Source organism: Ursus maritimus, unplaced genomic scaffold (assembly GCF_017311325.1).
Source record: "Ursus maritimus isolate PB19 unplaced genomic scaffold, ASM1731132v1 scaffold_14, whole genome shotgun sequence".
NCBI lineage: Eukaryota > Metazoa > Chordata > Mammalia > Carnivora > Ursidae > Ursus > Ursus maritimus.
Window position 1 is genome coordinate 44,295,748 of NW_024423786.1, and position 24,206 is coordinate 44,319,953.

Below are 24,206 nucleotides of genomic sequence, written 5' to 3' on the forward strand. Positions count from 1 at the left end.
ACTCTGTTGTCTGTTCGTTCGCTCATTCTGGTTGAGGTCGTTGAAAGAGCTGAACCATGTGGTTGGTGAAATCGCAGACTCTGGGGTAGGCCAGTTCAGATCCTGAAGCTGTTCTCTCTCAGTTCTGAAGCTTGGGTGGTACTCCTTCATCCATCCATCCTTCCATCCATCCATCCATCCATCCATCCATCCATCCATCCATCCCTCCTCCCATCCATCCACCTATCCATGTACATTTTTTGAGCTCCTATTGTGTGTACTGTTCTAGGCATTGGGGATCCAACAGCAAACAAAAGAGAAAGACATCCCTACCCATGGGCAGCTCATGGTTCAACGGGGGAGGCAAATCAGAAATAACTTAAAGTAAGAAATATGGTATGTTGGCTTCTCTGGGCCTCAGCTTCCTCCTCTGTGAAATGGGAACAATGACAGTGCCCACCTCCAGGAGAACGAGCCTCAGGCCCATTTGCTGTTATGATTCAGTTCACACTGATGCTTGTTCTGAATGGGCCTAGCCAATTTTGGGGTTGGGGTGAAGATTGGGCAGGAGCAGGACATTCAGGCCATCACACAGGCGAAGCTAGAATGCTTATTGTGAAAGGAGGCAGCACATGGGTCTTTGAAAACAAATCTCTTTTGATCATCTTTGTCTTGAAGTTTTTCGTCTGTTGTCATGTCAGTTGCTGATATGGTTGAATTTAAGTCTTCCGTCCATAGGCATTTGGATGGTTTCTGCTTTGGGGTGAGTATGAGCACGTGCATCTCTTGAATGTAAATGTCAGGGTGGAATTGACAAGTTGCCTTCAAGGCGCTGACCATTGTCCCCAATTGGTCATGATGTATCCACCTTTTCAGTTTTAGCCATTTTTGTGGGGCTGGACACCATCGCTAAATGGCTGGAGGGCATACCGCTGTATGAACGTTCTGTTTAATTTACGCCGCCTCCTGTTGATAAGCATTTGAGTTGTTTTCAGTTTTTACTCTTCGTAGACAATACTGTGATGAACATCCTTGAACGTCCTCCTTTACACGGTTGTAACTGACCCCTTAGCAATCACCTTTTTGGTTATTTCTAGTTGTTTTGCTTTTACATACAAAAGAACACTAGCATAAGCTTCTGTGTACATTCGTCTTTGTGGACTTAAAAGTTTTTGGTTTTTGTTTTGAGATGTTAGGGATTTTTGTTTTTGTTTTTGTTTCTTTTTTAACATCTTTTCTCACATTGGTCTTGAGGACAGAGGCAGCCCAGGGCAGTGTTGCTGCACGTTGCATGGGATGAAGGGCTGAATGAAGGCTGCTTCCTCTTGCAAGCTGGCCTCTGAGACTGCACCTTCTCCTCCTGCCCCTCCTCCAACTCTATGGCCCTCCAAGGTATGAAGACGCTGGGGAAAGGAATCGGCTGTTTCAGCCAGAAAGGGAGGGCGGTGGGCTTCTGCCCAACAAGCGTGTTATGCTCCAGGTGACATATCAGGGCTGCTTGGCAGTATCCCAATTCCCTCTGAACCAAGGTGCTTCTGGAAGCCCCAGTCACCCCCTCATTCTTCTATCCATCCATCTGCCAGTGATCTATTCATGATCTATCTAGTCCAGCCAGCCAGCCAGCCACTCATCAGTCCACCTCTTATTCACTGATCTCTTCACCCATTCCTTCAGCTCTCTCCATTCACACACTCCTTTATCTACTCAGATCTCACCCATCCTCTACTCACTCGTCTGGCTATCCATCCATTCCTCCCTCCTTTCCCCCTCCCACCTATTCATCCATCCACTCATTCATCCATTTACCCACTCATCCATCCATCATCCATCCATCATCCATCCATCCATCCATCCATCCATCCATCATCCATCCATCCATCCATCCATCATCCATCCATCATCCATCCATCATCCATCCATCATCCATCCATCCATCATCCATCCATCATCCATCCATCCATCCATCCATCCATCCATCCATCCATCCATCATCCATCCATCATCCATCCATCATCCATCCATCATCCATCCATCCATCCATCCATCCATCCATGTGTCCATCTCCTTATTTATTGATCTGTTCATCAATTCATTCATTAACTTCACTTACCTATTTATTCTTCCACACAACCCTTTATCCATCTTTCCAACCCATCCACCATTCATTGATCCAGATTTATCCATTCAGTATGTTGTCATGCATCCATCTATCTACCCAACTTCCAATCCACTCAGCCACTCGTTTATGAAGTTAGCCACCCACCCAGCAATCACCTGTTCACAGCCTGGCACCAGGCCCTATGACTGAGATAGGGACACAGAAATGACTCAGACCTGAGGGTTCCTGCCCTCTAGGAATTCACAGTAAATGGGGAGAGGCAAATAACAACACACACACACACACACACACACACACACACACACACACAGACAAACAGGAAATTTCCAAAACAGTGTGATCAGTGCTAAATTCACAGTATGCTCCAGATAGACAGGAAATTCAAAAAGCAAGAAGTTGGTCGGGCATTCAGCTGAGAACGTGCACTGTTGCCAGTGTTGAAGTGGCCACAGGATCATGAGGGAGACATGGGTACCAAAGGCTGCCTGGGCAGGTGGCTGGGAGAGAGGGGGCCTGCAAAGGAGACGAGGAAGGTAGCAAGGTGTCAGGAACGAGCAGCTGTGGGTCCTGGAGCGCTTGCTCCAGCCAGGAGACCTCTCGTCTGTGTGATCCCACTCCCTGTCCGCCTCTCTGCCCCCCTCCACAGGCAGAGCTGACCCGCCCAGGAACCAAGACAATGCAGGAAGCAACACAGCTACAGTTGTCACCCGGTGGGCAGAGCCTCTACCAGCCCCAGTCCGTCTCCAATCTCCAAGACAAAGCAGGGACACTTTGTCCACAGCCTCAGCACAAGCCACCTGCGTCCAGGGAGACCCTTCTGCAACAGCATGACAAGGACAAGATGGTGCCTCGTCATATCCCACGCCTGCGGGCTGTGGTCGAGAGCCAGGCCTTCAAGAACGTCCTGGTGGATGAGATGGACATGATGCTGTCCCGCGCGGCCACCCTCATCCAGGCCAACTGGAGGGGCTACCGGCTGCGGCAAAAGCTGATCTCCCAGATGATGGCAGCCAAGGCCATCCAGGAGGCCTGGCGGCGCTTCAACACCCGGCGTCTCCTCCGGTCTGGCAAGTCAGTGGAAAAAAAAGTGAGCGTGGAGGAGGGCGACATCCCTTACCACGCCCCCCAGCAGGTGCGGTTCCAGCATCCAGGAGAGGGCAAGCCCCCTCTGGCCCAGCCTGTCATGGTGAGCAAGGAGACCCAGTTCCCTTCCTCTGACAGCCTGGCCGCCTGCACCCACCAGCTGGCCCTGCTGCAGACCCAGAGTGCCCCACACCCTGGCACGCAGGCTCCTTGCGCCCCTGGGGGCCCCAGCGTCACCTTCCTGCCACACCAGACCGTTGCCATCAGACATCCATGTCCGGCAAGTCTAGATGCAAAGTGCCACCCGTGCCCGCTGACGGGAACCATCCGCAATGCCTGCCTTGTCCACGTAGAAGGGGACACGGTGAAGACCAAGCAAGTAACTGCCAGAGCCAGCAAGGCAGGAGCCCCAGGGCCGCCGCCATGTGGGAGGTATGCCCAGGCGGTTCACGGATCGCTCAAGACCCAGACCCAGGCCCACGTGGAAACGGAGGTCCTCAAAGCCCCACCCCAGACAGGCCCAACGCTTGTGATAAACAAGCCCCCACCCCAGATGTATCCAGTGGCCGCGATGTCTAAGACCCCACCCCAGCCATGCCTCGTACCCACGGTAACAATAGCCAAGACCCCACCCCAGGTATGCCCAGCGGCCAGGATGACCAAGACCCCACCCCAGACGTACCCTGCAGTTGCGATGACCAAGACCCCATTCCAGTCATGCCTGGCGGCCATGATGAACAAGACCCCACCCCAGCCGTGCTCGGCGCCCACGGTAACAATAACCAAGGCCCCACCCCAGACATACCAGGTAGCCCCGATGGCCAAGAGCCTACCGCCGACATGCCCGGTGGCCGCGATGGCCAGGACGTCACCGCAGACATCCCAACCAGCCACCATGACCAAGACCCCACTTCAGTCATGCCTGGCGGCCATGGTGAACAAGACCCCACCCCAGCCGTGCCCAGCAGCCCCGATGTCCAAGACCCCAAACCAGATGCGACCAACAGCCTCAATGACCATCACGTCACCCCAGACACGGCCGGCAGCCATGATGGCCAAGATCTCACCGCAGATATGCCTTTTGGCCTCGATGATCAAGCCCCCAGCCCAGACACGGCCTGTGGCCCCGATGACCAAGGCTCCACCCCAGACATGCCCAGTGCCCGCCATGGCCAAGCCTCCAACCCAGATGCGCCCGGCAGCCCCGATGACCAAGACCCCGCTGCAGACGTGTCCGGCCATGGCCAAGACCCCATCTCAGACGCTCCCAGGGGCCTCAGTGACCAAGACCCCTCCCCAGACGCGTCTGGCAGCCATGGTCACCAAAACCCCAGCCCAATTTCGCTCAATGGCCGCCATCCTCAGGACCCTATGCCTGCCACCTTCAGCAGCTGGAAATCTGAAGTCTTCATCTCCAGCAGCCACGGCAGCCGGCATTCCCAACGCCTCATCCCACACGTGTCTGAACGGACCGAAGGCCAAGGCTGTGGTGAACGCAAAGCAGACAGCAGGAACGGTCAGGATCTCCTCTCAGTCGTACCTGGCTGATGGAAAGGTCAAATACTTTCCCCCACCACATCTGGTTGCTGGGGCCCCCAAGGCTCCAGCCAGGCCTCCTTCGGAAGCCGAAAAAATGAAGGCCTTCTCCCAGAAGCAGGTAAAGATGGAAACAGTGTCCAGTACTAGCGTGGCCATTGAAATGCCCCGGGCTTCACCCTGGGTGAAAGTAGCCGAGGACAGGAACAAGTCCTCATTACAGACACACCTGAGGGCAGATGTCAAGGTTCAGTCCCAGGTGTATGTGCCTGTAGAAACAGCCGTGGTCCTGCCCCGGGCACAGCTGGCCACATGTCCGGCCAAGGCCTTGCCCCAGGAACGGCTGGCCACCTATTCGACCACAGCCTCGTCCCAGGGACAGCTGCTTGCCGAGCTGACTGCGGCTCTGCCCCAGGCACATCTGGGCACCTGTCTGTCCAAGACCCTGCCCCAGGCACATTCACCCGCCAGGCTGACCACAACTCAGGCTCAGGCCCATCTGGGCCCATGTCTGTCCAAGGCCCTGTCTCAGGGACATCCACCTGCCAAGCTGGCCAAGGCTCCGTCCTTTGCACATCTGGGCACATGTGTGACCAAGGCACAGTCCCAGGCACATCTGGCCACAGGAGTGATAAAGGTCCAATCTCAAGCACATCTGCCCACCGGGCTGACCAAGGTGCAGTCCCAGGCCCAGCTGGTCACAGAAACAGCCAAGTGCCTCTACACGGCCCACCAAACTACAGAGCTCAGCAACAAGACCCAGTCACACCCACTCCTGGCCGGGTTCAAGGCCTCCACCCAGTCCTGCCAGCATGCTGGTGCCCTTGGCACTCTGTCCCGAACCAAGCCAGAGGACAGACTGACCCAGATCCAGCCCCACAGCTATGCACAGAGCAAAGCCACCCAGGGCCCACGCCAGGGGGCCTCCGAGACCCAGAGCATGCTGGTGCCTCTGCTGGCATCTGCCGGACACCCCGCATGTCACATTGAGTCCTGGGGTGATAGCGGGGCTACCCGGGCCCAGTCACCCATGACCAGCCCTACCACACCCTGCCCGGAAGAGCTGGCCGCCTCCCAGCTCGCCTCCCTATGTGCTGAGCTGGCTGCCGAACTGGGCTCCCAGGAGGACCTCCGTGCCCTATTGGCGAAAGCCCTCTCCCAGGGGCAAGTGAGGGCAGCCCTGAACCAGGCCCTGTCCAAGAAAGTGCTGGGCCCCACGATGGCCAAGGCCCTGCCCCAGGGCATGCTGGGCACGGCGCTGATGAAAGTGCTATCCTGGGGTGAGCTGGGCCTTGCGCTGTCCCGCACCCTGTCCCCCGGTGAGCTGCGGGCGGAACTCACCAAGGCCAAGCAGGGTAAACTGGCAGACGTGCTCAGCAAGGCCCTGACGGAGGAAGAGTGGGCCGCTCTGAGCCAAGCCCTGTGTCAGGGGGAGCTGGGCGCTGTCCTGAGCCAGTCTTTGTCTCAGGCGGCCCTGAGGACTGGTGTTGTCCTCCCCAAGGCCACCTCGAAAACAGCAGGAAGCAAGATGACTGTGATCCCGGCCCCGGTGGAGGTGGACTACAGGGGGAGCCCATCGGTCGCGTGGGGGCCCGCCCTAGGGCCCTTGAGACCACAGTCCAGCAAGGTCAGGGTTCCCCAGGACGGGGCCTGGGAGGGCTTCTTCACAGGCTGGCCTGCCGGGTTCTTGGAAGAGATGGGGGATGGGGCCATGCTCAGGGGGTCACCCTGCTCACCGGTGGTCTCTGTGGGTGCCTCCCTAGCTCGTAGAGTGATCACCGCCATTCATCAGTATCCCCTGATCGCTGCCCTGGACCCCACTCTATCATGGGAGACGGAGTCCAGCAGGGCCTCATCCTCAGACCTGTTTCTGAGCCCTGAGGTCAGTGAGGAAAACGTATGCCTTCCCCCAGGGGCCAGTGAACTGGCACTGGATCTCAGCCCCATGGAGAGTGACACAGGCCCCAGTTTGCCCAAGCCGCCCCACCAGCAGCTGCCCCCCAGTCTGTGGCAGCCACTCATTGCCAATGGTGTGGGCCCGAGCACCAGCCAGCAATCGGTGGTGGCTGGTGGCACAGCCCCGAGCTCCCATAAGCCACATGCGGTCAGCAGGGTGGCCCCACGGCCGTGGGCGTTGTCAGGGGAGGGCCAGGTGGCCTCAGGGACGCGTCCCCGCACCACGGGTGGTGGGAGAGCTTCGCACCCCCACCAGTGTGCCGCTGCCTATGGGGGACCTGCTTGTTGGTGTCAGTCCTCCGGGGTCAACAAGGTGCCCTCCAGCATGCACCGACCCTCAGCTACCAAAGCTCCGCGACAGCCATCCGTGGTCCGTGAGGAGACCGTGCAGAAAACTCAGTCCCCAAATCACAAACGGGCCTCCATGGGCACTAGGGAGAGGATCAGTAAGACGACCCCAGGTCTGCTGAGGGCTGCCAATGTGAGCAGAGTGTCCCTAACCCAACCCCAGACCCCCAAGGCCAGTGACATAACCCTAGGTCTCCTGCCCGGCTCCATGGCTCCTGGTCACCGCTGGGCACTCAAGACGCAGGCGGATCCCAGCATGTTCCTAGCCTCCCCAGGCAGCAGGTTCGCGCGCACCCTTTCCCGTGCAGCCGTCCCCAGGCAGGAGAGGAACCGAACCCAGGGCACCCTTTCCAGTGCGCGCTGCCCACCGGAGCAAGTGACGGGCCATATCCTCCATGAACTGGCGGCCAGTTTGCCACAGGGTTCAGACAATGACATGGCTGGAAGCCTCTCCCAAGGCTCCACGGACTATGGCCCGAATGTGAGTAACTCCCAGAGCTCACTGCCTAGCTGCAGTTCGCTCAGCCTCTCCACCATGTCTGTGGCCAGTCTGACTGCTGTCGACCTGGTGGAGGAGGAGTCCTGGGAGGCCAGCTTGGATGGGGACATCCATCTAGATACCCTCCTCTCCGGAGAGGCTGTGGGGAGGCCCCGGAGGCCTAGAGACAGGGAAGAAACCAAGAGAGTAGGTTGGGGACATACGACTCCAAACCTGTACCACCAGCCGTCCGCAGGCTCAGAGCTGGTCCCCATTCTGCACCACAGCTCAGTGTCCGGCCGCGTGACCTTGAGTGTCCGCTGGGGCTCAGATGACCAGGATGAGAAGGATATGTCCTCAGGCCAGAGCTCCATGGGTCCGAAGGAAAAGTTATCCCAGATATCCTACAGGACAGGACTGACCAGAAGTCTGTCTTTGGATAATGTGGTTCCTACCATCTATCGACAGCCATCCCCGGCTGCTAGGCTGACTTCAAGCCTATCCCAGCCATCGGTAGTCGGTAAGGTGGCCCTAAACCCAGGCCAGCCATTTATGGTCAGTAAGGTCACCCCCAGCCCATCTGAATTATCGATGGCTAGTAAGGTCATCCCCAGCCTAACTGAGCCATCTATGCCTTGTACAGTGAACCTCAGCCTAGACCAGAAATCTCAGACTAGTGGGGTGACCTCCAGTCTAGCCCGGCCATCTGTGACTCGTGTGTTAGCCCCCAGCCTAGCCCAGCCATCTGTGACCGGTGGGGTGGCCCCCAGCCTAGCCCAGGCATCTGTGACCGGTGGGGTGGCTCCCAACCTAGCTGGGCCATCTGTGACCGGTGGGGTGGCCCCCAACCTAGCCCGGCCATCTGTGACCGGTGGGGTGGCCCCCAGCCTAGCCCGGCCATCTGTGACCGGTGGGGTGGCCCCCAGCCTAGCCCAGCCATCTGTGACCGGTGGGGTGGCCCCCAGCCTAGCCCGGCCATCTGTGACCGGTGGGGTGGCCCCCAACCTAGCCCGGCCATCTGTGACCGGTGGGGTGACCCCCAGCCTAGCCCGGCCATCTGTGACCGGTGGGGTGGCCCCCAGCCTAGCTCAGGCATCTATGACCGGTGGGGTGGCCCCCAACCTAGCCCGGCCATCTGTGACCGGTGGGGTGACCCCCAGCCTAGCCCGGCCATCTGTGACCGGTGGGGTGACCCCCAGCCTAGCCCGGCCATCTGTGACCGGTGGGGTGACCCCCAGCCTAGCCCGGCCATCTGTGACCGGTGGGGTGACCCCCAGCCTAGCCCGGCCATCTGTGACCGGTGGGGTGACCCCCAGCCTAGCCCGGCCATCTGTGACCGGTGGGGTGACCCCCAGCCTAGCCCGGCCATCTGTGACCGGTGGGGTGACCCCCAGCCTAGCCCGGCCATCTGTGACCGGTGGGGTGACCCCCAGCCTAGCCCGGCCATCTGTGACCGGTGGGGTGACCCCCAGCCTAGCCCGGCCATCTGTGACCGGTGGGGTGACCCCCAGCCTAGCCCGGCCATCTGTGACCGGTGGGGTGACCCCCAGCCTAGCCCGGCCATCTGTGACCGGTGGGGTGACCCCCAGCCTAGCCCGGCCATCTGTGACCGGTGGGGTGACCCCCAGCCTAGCCCGGCCATCTGTGACCGGTGGGGTGACCCCCAGCCTAGCCCGGCCATCTGTGACCGGTGGGGTGACCCCCAGCCTAGCCCGGCCATCTGTGACCGGTGGGGTGACCCCCAGCCTAGCCCGGCCATCTGTGACCGGTGGGGTGACCCCCAGCCTAGCCCGGCCATCTGTGACCGGTGGGGTGACCCCCAGCCTAGCCCGGCCATCTGTGACCGGTGGGGTGACCCCCAGCCTAGCCCGGCCATCTGTGACCGGTGGGGTGACCCCCAGCCTAGCCCGGCCATCTGTGACCGGTGGGGTGACCCCCAGCCTAGCCCGGCCATCTGTGACCGGTGGGGTGACCCCCAGCCTAGCCCGGCCATCTGTGACCGGTGGGGTGGCCCCCAGCCTAGCCCGGCCATCTGTGACCGGTGGGGTGACCCCCAGCCTAGCCCGGCCATCTATGACCGGTGGGGTGGCCCCCAGCCTAGCCCGGCCATCTGTGACCGGTGGGGTGGCCCCCAACCTAGCCCGGCCATCTGTGACCGGTGGGGTGGCCCCCAGCCTAGCCCGGCCATCTGTGACCGGTGGGGTGGCCCCCAGCCTAGCCCGGCCATCTGTGACCGGTGGGGTGGCCCCCAACCTAGCCCGGCCATCTGTGACCGGTGGGGTGGCCCCCAGCCTAGCCCAGGCATCTGTGACCGGTGGGGTGGCCCCCAGCCCAGCCCAGGCATCTGTGACCGGTGGGGTGGCCCCCAGCCTAGCCCAGACATCTGTGACCGGTGGGGTGGCCCCCAGCCTAGCCCAGGCATCTATGTCCGGTGGAGTGGCCCCCAACCTAGTCCGGCCATCTGTGACCGGTGGGGTGGCCCCCATCCTAGCTCAGGCATCTATGACCGGTGGGGTGGCCCCAAACCTAAAACAGGCATCTCTGACTGGTGGGGTGGCCCCCAGCCTAGCTAAGCCATCTATAACTAAGCTGTCTATGATGAGTGGGGTAACCCCCAGCCTAGCTAAGCCATCTGTGACCGATGCGGTGGCCCTCACCTTAGTTAAGCCATCTATGACTGATGGGATGGCTCCCACCAGAGAGCAACCATCAGTGACGGGTGGCGTGGCCCCCTGCCTAGCCCAAGCACCAGTGGCCTGTGTGGTGGCCCCTAGCCTCGCCCAGCCATCAGTGGCCTGTGTGGTGGCCCCCAGCCTCACCCAGCCATCAGTGGCTTGTGTGATGGTCTCCAACCTAGCCCAGGCATCTATGACCGGTGGGGTGGCCCCCAGCCTAGCCCAGCCATTTGTGGCCAATCGGGGGCCCCTCAGCCTCTTCGAGGCATCTGTAATTGGTGGTACCAGTTGTGCAGCCAGCCAGGCAGGTTGGGCCCCTAAGGTGGGTTCAAATCTACCATCAAGGGTGAATGCAGTGGGCCCTAGTTGGCGTCATCCATCATTTGTGACCGAAGTCCCCTTGAGTACCCCATATTCTGCTGCCATTGGCAGCACGGGCCGAGATCTGAGCCAGTCACCTGTAGCCACTGGGATGGCCCCCCATCAAGATTCTGTAATGGTTGGTGGGGTGGCCTCAAACCCCCAGGTCTCTGAGTTTAGCGAGGTGTCCCTGGCGTTTCATCAGCCACTCGGTGTCAGTGGGGGGCACCCAAACATCCCTGAACGTTCTGCTGTCACTCTCTCAGCCCCGAATCTCTGCCAGGCATCTGGGGCTAGTGGAGAGGACTCTTGTCTAGACCAGGGAACTAGTATATATCCTGGGGTTCTGTTCCGGGGCATGGCTACAAGCATCCCCCCGGGCGCTATGGCTGCTGGCATGTTCCCGAATATGTCTCGGGGGACCCTGGCTGCTGGTATGTTCCTGAGTATGTCTCCAGGGCCTGTATCTCCAGGCATGACAGGGAGCATGTGCCAGAGAAGTATGGCGACTGGTATGGGCCCAAACCAGTTTCAGGTGGCCAGTGGCGTGGCTCCCATTACATCCCCGGCCCCTGTGGCAGGTGCCCCTTTGATTCATGAGCAAGCCTCAGAGGTGGGCCCTGGTTTCTCTCAGACTTCAGGGCCCAACAGACTGGGTATGAGTCCATTCAAGTTTTCTCAGGCCAGTGCAGGCCCCGACATGTCTCAGGTCGATGTTGATCTCCCAGTATCTTTGAACCACCAGCATCCTTCTGTGTCCACAATTGTGGCACCCGATTACAAACAAGCAAATGCTTTCAGCCCAGAGCCCATGATGGACGCAGCTAGTGGCCTGGTGCCAAGTTCTGTAGCCAGTAGGATGACCACAGCTATGGCCCCTGGTACCGTGGCCAGTGGTGTGGCCCCCAGCCTTCCCCCAGGGTCTGTGATCAGGGGCGTGGGCCAGAGCCTGCCTCCAGGGTCCGTGATCAGTTGTGTGCCTCCCCACCTTCCGCCCAGTTACGTGGTTGATGGTGTGGCTCCGACCCTTCCTGCAGGGTCTGTGATCTATGGTATCGGCCATAGCCTTCCCCCAGGATCTGTGATCAGCGGCGTGGGCCAGGGTCTTCCTCCAGATCCTGTGGCCAGTGCTGTGGCCCAGAACTTTCCTCCAGGTTCTGTGGCTAGTGGGGCGCCCCCCAGTCTGATGGCAACATCTGGGGCTGGTGGGAAGAGACAAAGTTTCCTAAGACCGTCAGTTAGTTTCACTGCTCCAAGCCTGATCCCAGGTTCAGTGGAGAGTGGGATGGACCCAAGGGTCTCTCCTGGGTCTGTGGCCTCTAGTGTAGTTCCAGCCATAGATGCTGGTGGACTGAACCAGGGCCTGATTCTAGGGTCCACGGATAATGGAGCTGGCCTGCTGTCCACAGTTGGAAATGTGGCCCAGAGCCTTCCCCAGGGGTCCCTGCTGGTCGGGATCACTCCCCGTCCTTACCATGGAGCCCTGGCTGGGGAACGGTCTACAGCCCCCTTCCAGGCATCCCATGCCACTGGCCTGGCTCCACTGCATCCCCAGGCCTTGGAAGCTAGCGGCACAACCAGGCGGGTACACCCACAGCCCACGGTTCTGCAAAGAGCCGCCCAGTTGAGCCACGGTCTTGAGATGATGCCATTTGAGACCACAGATGACCAGGCCATGACGAAACCAGAGGACCTGAACAAGGCTGTGTCCCAGGTGTCCGTATCCAGTGCGGAGTCCGTGGTCCTTGACGCAACCCAATGGATGTCCCATAGTCCCCTGTCAGCTGACACTAGCCACAGCCACGAGTTCCTTCCCGACGGTCAAAGGCCATTGTTGGAGGAGCTGGTTCCCAGCCAGACCAAGTCACTGACTGGTGGCATGGCTCCTGCCCCGCCCCAGTCCCTGAATTTTGCCAAGCACTCCGTGGCTGGTGGCAGCACCCCAACCCTGCAGCAGAGGTCGGCAACTAGTTGGGGGACCCCCAATTCCCACTTTGTGACTGCTAGCAGGGTTCCCAGTGTGCACATGGAGTCTGTCAAGGCTGTTGGGGCCCCCTTGGCTCGACGGGCATCAGTGGCTCACATGGTGCCCCAGAGCCCCTCGGTGACTCACATGGTGCCCCAGACCCCCTCGGTGACTCACATGGTGCCCCAGGGCCATGCCCACAAGATGGGGGCTTCTCCCGTAGTCTCGGGGTCACCCAAGCTGGCTCACACCAGTACTATGGAATTTGGTGTGCACCCAGGGTCTATACCTGGGATGGGGACCCCAAACATTTCCCAGAGGTCAGGGACCACCCACAAGGCCTCGCATGTGCTGTATCCGCCCACGGCTGGTGGGGTGGCATCTGGTGGGTTCCAGGTAGACGCAGTCCCCAGGGCCCACGAGAAGCCAGTGTCTGGGGACCTGACTCAAAGCAGCCACAAATTTCTTGGCTCTAGAAAATCCTATAGGTCCATGCATGGTTGTCTTGTCTCAGACATGTTAGACAGTAATGTAGCCAGGGTCGTGCCCTTGCATGAAGTGCAGGAACACACCTCCAGGTCCTCCCAGGGGAGTCCCGAACATTCCAAGAGCGCACCACGGGCTGTGACACCCATCATCCACGCCGCTGAGGTGACGCACAACATGGGCACCCCTAGGCTGCCCTCGGGGTTTCGGAGGGTGTCTCTGGGCTATGAGTCTTCCCCGGATGGTTCCCGGAGGCCCCTTTTTACTCCGGAGTCGATGCAGGGGTCCCGGGATTTCCATAGCGCCGTGGCTCCTGTGGACAGTCACAGGGCCTCCCTGACTCCCGCTGTACTCCAGGGCCCCGTGGACGCTGGCATAGCTGGTGGCCCAGCATGGGACTCTGCCGTCCTCAGTGGAGCGGTCAGGTCCACGAACGGCGCTGCGGCCCCTGGTGGCGCCTGGGACCTGGCCAGGGCTTCTGTGCCATGGGACACTGTGGGCAGAGAGGCAGCGGTGGATCCCAGACAGTCGGGGGAGCTGGTGGCGTCCATGCAGGCTGTGGAGAAGGTCATCATCCGGGCTGTGGTCACCATCCAGGCATGCGCCCGCGGCTACCTGGTGCGCCGGACCATCAGGGTGTGGCATCAGTGGGCCGTCATCATCCAGGCTGCCTGGCGCGGCTACCGCGTGCGGCGGGACTTGGCCCGGCTCTCTCAAGCTGCCACCACCATCCAGGCCACGTGGCGAGGCTTCTGCACTCGCCGGAACCAAACCCAGCCACTGATGCTCCCAGGCGTGTGGACCAAGACGGACAGCAGGACCAAGTCCGCGTCGGACCACCGCTGCTTCCAGTCCTGCCAGCCACACATCTGCCCCCTCTGCCAGTCCCTGAGCCCCAGGCTGGGGAGCCCGCCCAGTGTGGTGATGCTCGTGGGGTCCAGCCCCCGCACGTGCCACATGTGTGGCCACACCCTGCCCACTCGGGTGGTGCACGGCATGGGCCGGGGCTCCAGAGTCCAGGCTGGCATGCCGTGGGGCTGCGGCACCCTGACGGCCTCCCGGAGCCCCCGGCAGTCCCGTCGCCAGAATAAGGCCGCCACGGCCATCCAGTCGGCCTGGAGGGGCTTCACTGTGCGCCGTCGGCTGAGGCAGCAGCAGATGGCCGCCAGGATGCTTCAGGCCACCTGGCGCGGCCATCACACCCGGGCCTCCCTCACTACGGAAGCGCTCTTGGGACCAGCCGCGTGGGACAACCCGCAGCACATGCAGTGGCCAGGGGTCTAGGACTGTTGGCTCACCGGTGGTGGGGGGACACCAGGGGAGGGGCAGTGTGGCTCTCTGGGTCTAACGAATAAAGCCCTCCACAGCCTGGGTCTTGGTGCACCTGTGCTCATGGGGGTGTCTTGGGCATGGTTGGGGGAGGGGGGAGGGAATTGGGAGGCTCTGGAACATTCTGGATGGGAGGGGCCCTAAAGCCTCCACCCATGCACTTGGTACATGGGGTCTGTGGCTGGGATGGGGAGCCTTTTCTGGAGGTCAAGGCCAACCGTGTAGCCCCACATATGTTGCTGTATTTATCCACGGCTAATGGGGTGGGGTCCAGGCAGTTCCGGATGGAAGCTGTCCCCAGCACATTCCAGAAGCCAGTGTCTGGGGACCTGGCCTAAAATGGCCACCCTGAGTTTGTTGGCCCTAGAAAATTCTACGGGCGCATGCATGGGTGCCTCGTTCAGGAAATGCTAGGGAGTTCCAGCCACTTCCTGATTTGGGAAGTGTACCCCACCTTTGTCTCTCACCCCTGGCTTTGGGTGAGAGAGAGCCCAATAGAGCTATACCCAGCCTGCAGGGGCAGGAACAGGGCAGGGAGGGAGGGAGGGGAGGGGGCCAGCCCAGAGGGGGCAGCCTGGGCAGAGGAGGGGCAGAGGAGGGTGGTGGCATGGGTTTGGGGCAGCTGTGGAGGGGACCACAGAGTGGAGGGGAAGGGGAACTGCAGGGGGGCAGGAATGTCTTGAGGGGAGAGGGAGAGTTTGAGGGCTTCAGGGTCACGGTCCAGGTGCGGTTTTTAGGAGAGGTGGGGGGATCCAGGTGGAGAGGGCGGCAGGAGTGACACCCCGGTGAACAGTAAGTGGCAGCCCCCAGAGACCCTGAGTCTGGAGGCCCCGCCTGTGCGCAGTCCCGCAGGCCGCCAGCAGGGTGCGCCTGGGCATGCAGCTGTGGACAGCAGGCACCTGGCCACACACCTGTGCGGAGCCCGCCTTTGGCCGCCCCTGCCCCGGAATGACAGGCTCCCAGCTGCCACGGCCACTTCTGCTGCTGGTGCTCATGCTATTGTCGGGGAATTTCTCTTCACTGTCATCTGCGCAGGTAAGAACAGGTAAGGAGGAGGCCCGGCTTCCAGGAAGCTGGCTCAGGGACACATGGCCCCATGGCCCAGCTACACACCTGGCTTCTGGACTCCTCCCTCAGGCCGCACTGGTCGGCCTGCCCTCCTCCCGCCTCCCCCCAAACAAGAAGGGCCGTTCCTCTCAGAAGCAAGGTGGGGCGCCACCATGCCTGCAGCCCCCAGCCCCAGCCCCAAGACTGCCAGTCCCACCATCCCAGCGGGAGCTGAGCCAGCCAGAGGCTAGTGGGGCCTCCATACCCAGGCCAAGGTTCTACTGCAAACCTCGGTGTCTTGTAGCCAGCCGCCACAGGAGGAGTGAGGACCCCAGCGCCATGCTCGGGGGGTGGGGGGTGGGGGGGAGACACGAGGCCTCACTTCCTGGCCACTTATGCTATTTATGGCTCCCAGGAGACATTCTTGGCACCTGACAATTTCCGTCTGCTGCCCTGTAAGCCGGTTCCCAGGGTACAGAAGAGTTGAACATGGACCCTCCTCCCCCGGCCCTCTGTCTCCCACCAAGTCATTGCTCTCTTGGACCCCACGCCCCAGCCCCAAACCCGGACTGTCATGAGTGGAGGCCACTGCGCACGGGACCAGAGCTCTGCAGGCAAGAGCTCCGTTCCGAAGACGCCGCATTTACCCTCATTGCAGAGCTCGGGAAACGGGCTCAGGCAAGACAAGTCTCCCAGCTGTGCCAGGCCCAGGTTTGAACCAGTGGACTTGGCTCTTGCCAGCCTCCTGGTCTAGGAATCTCTGGGCAAAGCAGACTCCCGGTACAGTGCATGGAAAGAGCCTCACTTCACCTTCTGGTCGAGTCTCCCGTGGCTCACAAGCACCTGCCTACCCTGTGCCGGGCACTCAGGAGAACTTGTGTCCCCCCCCCTCTTCTTTCAAGGCCCGCTGCTATTCCTCGGTTTGCTTTAAAAGTTTGGCTCCCTGGGGTCCTGGTTTGGCTGGGGGTCCACTGTGGCCCTGAGTCGTCTTCTGATTTCAGCAGAAATTCCTCAGTGATAGGGAGCAGTTTGGGGAGGCTGGCCTCTTCGTCCTTGACTCCTTGGAGGTCCTTAAGGGGCCCTCTTCCCACCTTCCCAGTCACCTGGGGCCAGACTCCCTGCCCTTCTGAGCCTCAGTTCCCCATCTGTAAGATGGGAATGACATCAGGCCAGGGCACAGTGCCTCTTCTAGACTTCTGGGTCATCCCCACAGAGCCTGGGAGACTGGACAGAGAACTGGGTGTGTGTGTGGGGGGGGTGCCTGTGGGTAGACCCAGCCTCCTCCTGGGGCCAGCACGGGATGTTACTTCCGCCATTTTCGCTGCCTGGGGTTAGGCGAGAGAGGAAGAGAGAATACAGATTCTCCCAGGGCAGAGTGGATGGGGTGGGGCAGGGAGCGGTTGATGAATGAACTGGCAAACCACTAGGGTGCCTAGGAGCCCAGAACTGGGAAGTAACTGTGGGAGGTGGCCCACAAAACATTTACCCACCCTGAGCTCCTGGGCTGAGTGCCTGGGATTGGGTAGGAGCCAGGGAGTGGCTGGAACAAAGCAGCGTAGATTCCCAGAGAACTATCCACTGATTCTTCCCAGAGCCCAGGCCTCGGAGCCAGGCCCTCATTTAAGTTCTAAGTGTAGCCTTGGGGAACTTCCAGGTACCTGGTGAAGATTCAGGGCTGATTCTCCCTGGGAGCTCGGAGTGGATCTATGTAGCCGAGTGTCACTGAGTACCCACGAGGTGCCAGACCTGTGTGAGCGCTCAGAAGCTCAGACTTGCCGTGATGTCCATTTTACAGACAAACCGAATCCCAGAAGGTTTAAAGGAGTTCCCCAGGGGGGCCTGGCTGGCTCAGTTGGTGGAGCATGCGACTCTTGATCTCAGGGTCATGCGTTCAAGCCCCACATGGGGAGTAGAGTTTACTTAATTAAAAAAAAAGGAGGGAAGGAAGGAAGGAAGGAAGGAAGGAAGGAAGGAAGGAAGGGAGGGAGGGAGGGAGGAGGAAGAGAAAGAGCTCCCCTGCATGCTGCCTGGGTTCAGAGGGCCTCTAGAAGCCTAAAGCAAGAATGCGGGCTGGGAGGGTCTGACCTGGCCTGGAACTCTGGCTGTGGGACTTCAGACAAGGGCGCCTCGATTTCCCACTGGGCGCTCACGTGGTGCACTAAATCCTCCAAGTCTCGTGAGAGGCAGGTGTTTACTATCTGGGATAATAAAGAAATCAACATCCAGAGAGGGGCGGGGGCAGGGGCTGGGCCCCGCACACCCTCCGTTCCTAGCCATCCCCTCCCCTCAAGGTCAATAGCGTTGTTTTTTTGGTGCTCTTGGCGAGTGGGATGGAGAAGCCAGCTTCCAAGCTACAGCTCCCCCAGTTCAGTGGAAACATCCACCAACCACTTCAGCCCTCCGAGTGCAGAGACAGGCTCTACCATCCACCCCAGAGCCATGAGTTTAGAGACATGCTTGTTAAAATACAAAATTCAATGGAGTAAATTTGAAGATCTAAATGACTTTATTTAGGGCGCCTGGGTGGCGCAGTCGTTAAGCGTCTGCCTTCGGCTCAGGGCGTGATCCCGGCGTTCTGGGATCGAGCCCCACGTCGGGCTCCTCCGCTGGGAGCCTGCTTCTTCCTCTCCCACTCCCCCTGCTTGTGTTCCCTCTTTCGCTGGCTATCTCTCTCTGTCAAATAAATAAATAAAATCTTAAAAAAAATGACTTTATTTAATGATTCATGAATTGGGCAGTAGCCCATCTTAGCAGATAGAAAAGAGCTCTGAGGAGCTATATGAAATGGAAGCCTTTTATGGGCAGAAGGGGGAAGAGAAAGGAAGTTTCTGGCAAAGGGTGGATTGTTACAGGCAAGTTCACCTTCCTTGGGGGGAAAGCGGAGGGGGGGAGTCTATCAGGCAGATCATCTCCCAAGCGCTGACCAGGTCATTCCAGATTGACGGGGTAGAGGTCACACTTCTGTGGGAGAGGTGGCAAATGTAATTAGATCAGGTATTAAGCCTTGGTTTGTTGATGTGGGGCTTAGCACAAGTGACTCCATTTTGGACCTGTTTCTTTTTTAACAGACTCAACTGGCCAGAGCCCATAGTTCAGCGGAAAACTCCATGACCCCCTACAACTCTTCAAATTCAGGGACAGCCACCACCGCCCCGCCCAGCTCTAGTTCCACAAATCCAGAGTTGCAGCCCACCTTCTCACAACCTCCTCACCCCAGTTCTGGCTCCCCCGGTTCAGAGCTTCCCCCTACCTCCCATTCCAGCCCCCCAAATTCCTCCACCTCAACCCTGCATTGGAGCTCCACTTCTCCCAGCTCCAGAACAGAACCCTCCTCCATGCCCTCAGCCACCACTGATGGGACCTCTGTGACCACCCATCCTGGTGAGTACTGAGAGGTTTTGGGGCTGGGGGAATGGTTGGGGGTACCAGGCTGCAGTTCTGGGATTGGCCACCAGGGAGAGACACAGACCTGAGAATATGTGGAGAAGGGCTGCTCCCCACTCTACCTGGTCTCACCTAAAGCCCTTCAGACCTTCTTCAGTCTATACACATTTATTAAGCGCCTAGTGTGTATCCTCAGGTCCTGTGAGAGACAGCTTTGTTGGGAGACAGATTATAAGTAAATTATATATTTGTTTATAAAAGAACAAAATAAACAGGATAAGGGGTCAGAATGTCAATACAAGTGGATTGAATTAAAAACATTTTTTTAAACTTTTATTTACCCGCACGTGGGGCTTGAACTCACAACCCCGAGATCAAGAGCTGCATGCTAGGCTTGAAAAAAAATTTTTTTAAAGATTTTATTTATTTGTCAGAGAGACAGCACAAGCAGGGGGAGCAACAGGCAGAGCGAGAATCAGGTTCCCTGCTGAGCAAGGAGCCCGATGCAGGACTCGATCCCAGGACCCTGGGATCATGACCTGAGCCAAAGACAGATGTTTAACTGACTGAGCCACCCAGACATTCCTAGGATTGAAATTTTTAAAGAATGTTCAGCAAATGTCTCAGTTTGAAGGAGGTGATGGAGGGAGTCACACAGGTATCTAGCGGGAGAGCAGTCCAGGCACAGCCGACCAAAAGGTCCTGGGGTAAGACTGTGCCTGGTATATCTGAGGGAGAGTGAGGTGGCTGGAACCAGGTGAGTGGAATACTAGTGGGGGGCAGTGAGGGTAGGGTAGTTGCAGAGTGTGACCACACAGGGCCCCAGGGGCTCAGGAGAAGCCAAGCATTGTTAGGGAGTTTAGAAAAATCTGCGATTCCAAATAATACATCGTCTCCAAAAATGTTCAAAGAACAGTGTAAACACAAAGGGTAATGACCTGCTTAAAGTCACAGGATGTAAACCATCGTCGCCAAGTGTCCTCTTTTGCAGGCATCCTCAGAGCGCTGCTGCATTTGGGACCAGAATTCTAGATTAGATTTTTCTCACTTTGCAAGAACCCCCGAGAGTGGCCAATGGGGGCAGCAAACACACAGAGAACTGGATGAATTCCTTACAGATGGATACTATTCAGAAGGAAAAGGACAAAACTGTGCTTTGAAGAAGTCGAAGCAGCAGCAGGAGGGGGACACGAGCACAGCTTCCTGGGAAGGGACTCAAAAAGCTCTGGGCCCTGGTGGGTGTTTCAGCATTGGGAGGGGTGGGGTCCAGGCCTGACTCAGGCCTCCTCCCCTCAGCGCCAGGTGACACGGGGGCCCTCGAGGTGCACAGGAACCCTGGCATGGTCATGGCGGTGTGTCTGCTGGTGTCCGTTCTGCTCATCTGGTCTGTGCTGACAGCTGTGAAGTGCCGCCACCAGGGTGTGTCTGAGTTCTAGAAGCTGGATGACGTGTCCATGGTGAGGTGGGGGGTGGGCTGGAGGTATTGCCTTCCCAGTCGCTGCTGTAAACCCTGCTGAGGCCTGAATGTCATCTCGTGTGTGTGTGTTCGTCCTCCAGGGAGCTGCGAACCAAAGGTCATCTGTTGCCCATCTCCCACCAGAGTGATCTCCGCAGGGCTGAGTGAGAAGGGGGCTTGGATGGGGCAGGAGCACCTGAGGAGAGGCCAGGCTTGTCAGAATAAAGCCCTTACTGTTCCTCTGTGGCCTCCCAAGTCATGGACTCCTGTGACAAACATTTCTGGGTGCCTACTCTGTGCTGGGGTCATAGTGGGGACCATTTCTCCACCCTCATGGGGCCCACAGTCTCAAATGTGGGGGCGGACAATAGTCAGGGGATCAAATGACATCATTTCAGATGGCACAGAGGGTCATGGAGTCACAGATTGGGGCTGTGGCCGAATCCCAAGGGCGCACGTGTCCAGGTTTTCTGAGAGGGCAGGGAGGTCTCTCTTGGAAGGTGATATTTGAACCAAGACCTGAAAGGTGGGAAGGAGCCACCCTGGAGAAAGCTGGGAGGGTGTCCCAGGAAGCAGGCACAGCACATGCAAAGGCCCTGTGGCAGGAAAAAACTTGAGCTCTTTGGGAGACAACAAAGAAATGAGTGGAATCAGTAGGGTGAGGGAGAGGAGAGTAGGGGGAGCTGCACTGGCTATGGGAAGGAGTGTGGGTTTTAGCCCGGACATCACAGGGGAGTTTCCAGCCAGCAATTCCATGATCTAGGAGATCTTCCTTCAAGTCTTCAGGAGGGCAAATCAATAGGGGGAGAAGTCGTTCCAGGAGGCAGGGAAAGCACGAGAAGCACACAGAGATCAGGGAGTCAAAATGGCTCCCCCACCTTATTGTCTCTGTCCTGTTTCCTAGGGTCTGAGCCCTGGGCCACCCACCTTCTACCCTCCCATTGTATAGGAGGGAAAGTAGTGCAGGGAGGGGCAGGCCTCTGCCTAGGGGCCTTTGCTGGGTTAATGGGTTCTTCCTGCTTCCCACCCACCCTGTCCCCTGGAACCTTCCAGGCTTCTCTAGCGGAGTGGGACGTGGAGGCTCCAGGCTGTGCCTTGGCCAGGACTCCAGCCTGGAGCTGCTGCTTCAAGGCTGGGTTTACCCTTCTGTGAAGTGGGTGGGGACAGAGGTGGGGGGGTCAAGGTCACACAGCATATGAGGATGAAGCCTGACGGGGTGGGGGTGGGAGGGTCATGCTCTAATGATTTTTGGGGGCAGAGGGACGGCGGGGCCTCCCGGGCAGGCAGCCAGGCTGGTGAGACATTAACTTGCAGTGGCTCAGGAGGTGGCAGCCGGCCCCTTTCCTCCAGGCGCAAGACAAGCCCCCAAACCCCCGTACTTCCGGTCCCCGCTGTTGGTGACGAGTGCCTTGATCAGAGAGAGTCATCTATTTGTCTAGGGTGGCACAGCTCGGTGACCCACCCCAGAGGGCCACCCGTGAACTCCGGAGGTCACACCTCATGGGCTGTCCTATGAAGCACGTGTGTTCCAGACCCTGAGCTGGGAAAATCTTTCCATTCTTACCTCAAGGCTGCACCTCCCTTCGTCTCTCTCTCTCTGTCCCTCCCTCTCTCTCTTTTCATGTCTCTCTGTGTCTCTCCCTTTCTTTCTCCCTTTTTCTCTTTGGCTCTTCATGTTTCCATCTCTTTCCCTCTCTTACAACCATTAAACTTAACACCTGCCCACCGTGAGCCTAACCCACCCACCCACCCACCGTTCACACACACACTCGGTCACACTCCTGGCCGCTTGCTCACACCCATGTGGGGGACCCCCTCCCACACCCCCCCATCACTCGGCCTGCCACCTCCTGACTCGAACTAGGGGTGCTATGTGGGTGTGTCCTGTCTGAGCCTGGCACTCAGGAGTTAAGGGGCTCTGCGGGGGGGAGGGGGACCCTGTGCCACCCAGTTGGGAAGGTCCAGTCCTCCCCTCCTCCACTCCCAGGGAGGTCACAGGACTCAGACAGGACTCAGCAGTGGCTGGGAGTGCCAGGCCTGCCTGAGCCTAGCAGAGCTTGTGTGAGTTTGTGGGGGGGTGGTTCTCAGACGTGGACTGGGGTCCTGGAATCCACTGGAGCTGGGCTGGGAGCTGAATGGCTCCCCCATGGGGCCTGGGGCCTCGGGATTTCTTCCTGAAAGTCCTGATGCTCCAAGGCTGCGGACCCTGGCACGGAGGGGGCAGAAGGCTGGGGGAGGGTGCGCGGGCGCCAGGGTCTGCTGCCCCTGCGGGGAGGCCCCTGCAGAGCTCTGGGGGTGTCCCACCCTGCTGCCTGCAGTATGGCCCGGGCTACCTTGATTGAGCACCTGTGGGCTCCTGGATGCTCAGTGTGGGATGAGCTCCCTGTCTAGGCGGAGTCTCACAGGGGAAACCTGGCTCTCAGGGCCTGAGGGTCTCACATCTGTCTCCTGGGCTCAGAGACGCTTGCAGCATGAGGCGCAGTGGGACGGCACTCTCCTTCCTGCTTAGCGAGGTGAGTGGGGTAGGGGGGCGGGCTGGGCTGTCCAGCCCATGGGGAGGGGGCTCACAGGACCTTCCCTACTGGAAACACCCAGAGCTGCCTGGGGACCTACCTTACAGACAGGGAAACTGAGGCCCAGAGAGGTTCCTAGGAGTCTGGGACGCAATCCCGCTGTCCAGCCCAGGGCGGCAGCCACTGCTTTTAGGAGCAGGGGACCCATGGAGGAGGAGGGAGCAGCAGGGACACTTTGGGGTCTGGATGCAAGGTTTTGACTCCATGGGGAGAAGCAGACTCCCCACTGAGCAGACAGCCAGACATGGGCCTCGATCCCAGGACTCCTGAGATCACGACCCAAGCCAAAGGCAGACGCTTAACTGACTGGGCCACCCAGGCGCCTCCCTGTTCTTCCTTCTTAACATGGTGTGTTGGGAGGCCCTGGTCAGACAGCCCCAGTGAACCCCGGCAGCCAGCAACCTCTCTGAGCCACACCTTCTTCCTCTGTAAAGTGGGGACCCCTTAGAGCTCCCCCCAAACACTCAATTTACAGCATCAGTCATTCTACTTGCACGTGGAATGGCCACTGTGTTTGGGGCCCAGCTTTGGGCATGGGGGACATGGAGGCTCATAGGCTGGGGAGACAGATGTTCAACCAAGGAAAAGGATAAAATCTGGGGATGGGTGACTGGGAATGAGACTGCCCAGGCTGGGCAGGAAGGGCTTCTCTGAGGAGGTGACATGTAAGCTGAAGAGTAGATGAAAACAAGCAGCCAGCCCGTGGCAGGGGGCGGGGTGTTAGATGGGGGTTGGGGGGGGCTGGGGAAGGGCTTCCCCTGCAAAGGGAGCAGCTCTGTAAAGGCCCGGAGGCAGGAATAGGTGGGGCTGGGGCCGATTGAGCTGGGGGAGAGGGAGGAAGGTGAGAGGCAGCTGTGGGTGGGGATGGGGGCTTGTATGTAGGGTCTCAGGGGCTGCCGCGAGGGGTGTGGATTTTGTTCTGGAGGGGAGCCACAGGACAGTTAGGAGCAGGCGAGGGACAGATTTAGGGTCAACTTAGAGGCAGGACTTGGGGTGACAGCCAGGGCTTGCACAGATATTGGGGACAGGCAAGATGGACAAATCAAAAGGCAGTTTCTCAACCTCCCTCTAAGCCCTTCCCCCTCCTCCCCTCCTGCCCCCGCCCCCACCTCCACCCCCCCCTGGGCTTTCTGTCCCTAGTCCAACCTCTCAACAGGGAAAGCAATTAGTCTGGAGTGGCAGATTGATTAATGCTGCAGCTGAGAGGCCGGGAGGACGCTCCCCTCTCCTGCCTGCAGCTCTGAGAGTGCCCCATCCTTACCCTAGCCCTGGTCCAGATGGGGGAGGGTGGGTCAACTGCTCCCCACAGGGCCTGTCTTGTCTGTTTCACCCTAAAACCAGCCTGGCCCCCCACGAGCCCAGACCCAAACATCCAGCTGCCTCTACTGGCTACGCTAGGGGTCACATGATATTTAAATGAAACCCTAATTT

The 24,206-nt window shown here is 59.1% G+C and overlaps 1 protein-coding gene across 1 annotated transcript; it reads left to right on the forward strand.

Moving 5' to 3' along the window:
• The first annotated feature begins 347 nt into the window (after positions 1–347).
• On the forward strand, positions 348–14,338 carry IQCN (IQ motif containing N). The gene is made up of 3 exons (XM_040628253.1): positions 348–1,371; positions 2,745–6,344; positions 13,344–14,338. The coding sequence occupies exons 1-3, from the start codon at positions 1,288–1,290 to the stop codon at positions 14,268–14,270; spliced, it is 4,611 nt and encodes a 1,536-aa protein (XP_040484187.1). The 5' UTR covers positions 348–1,287; the 3' UTR covers positions 14,271–14,338.
• The last annotated feature ends 9,868 nt before the right edge of the window (positions 14,339–24,206 follow it).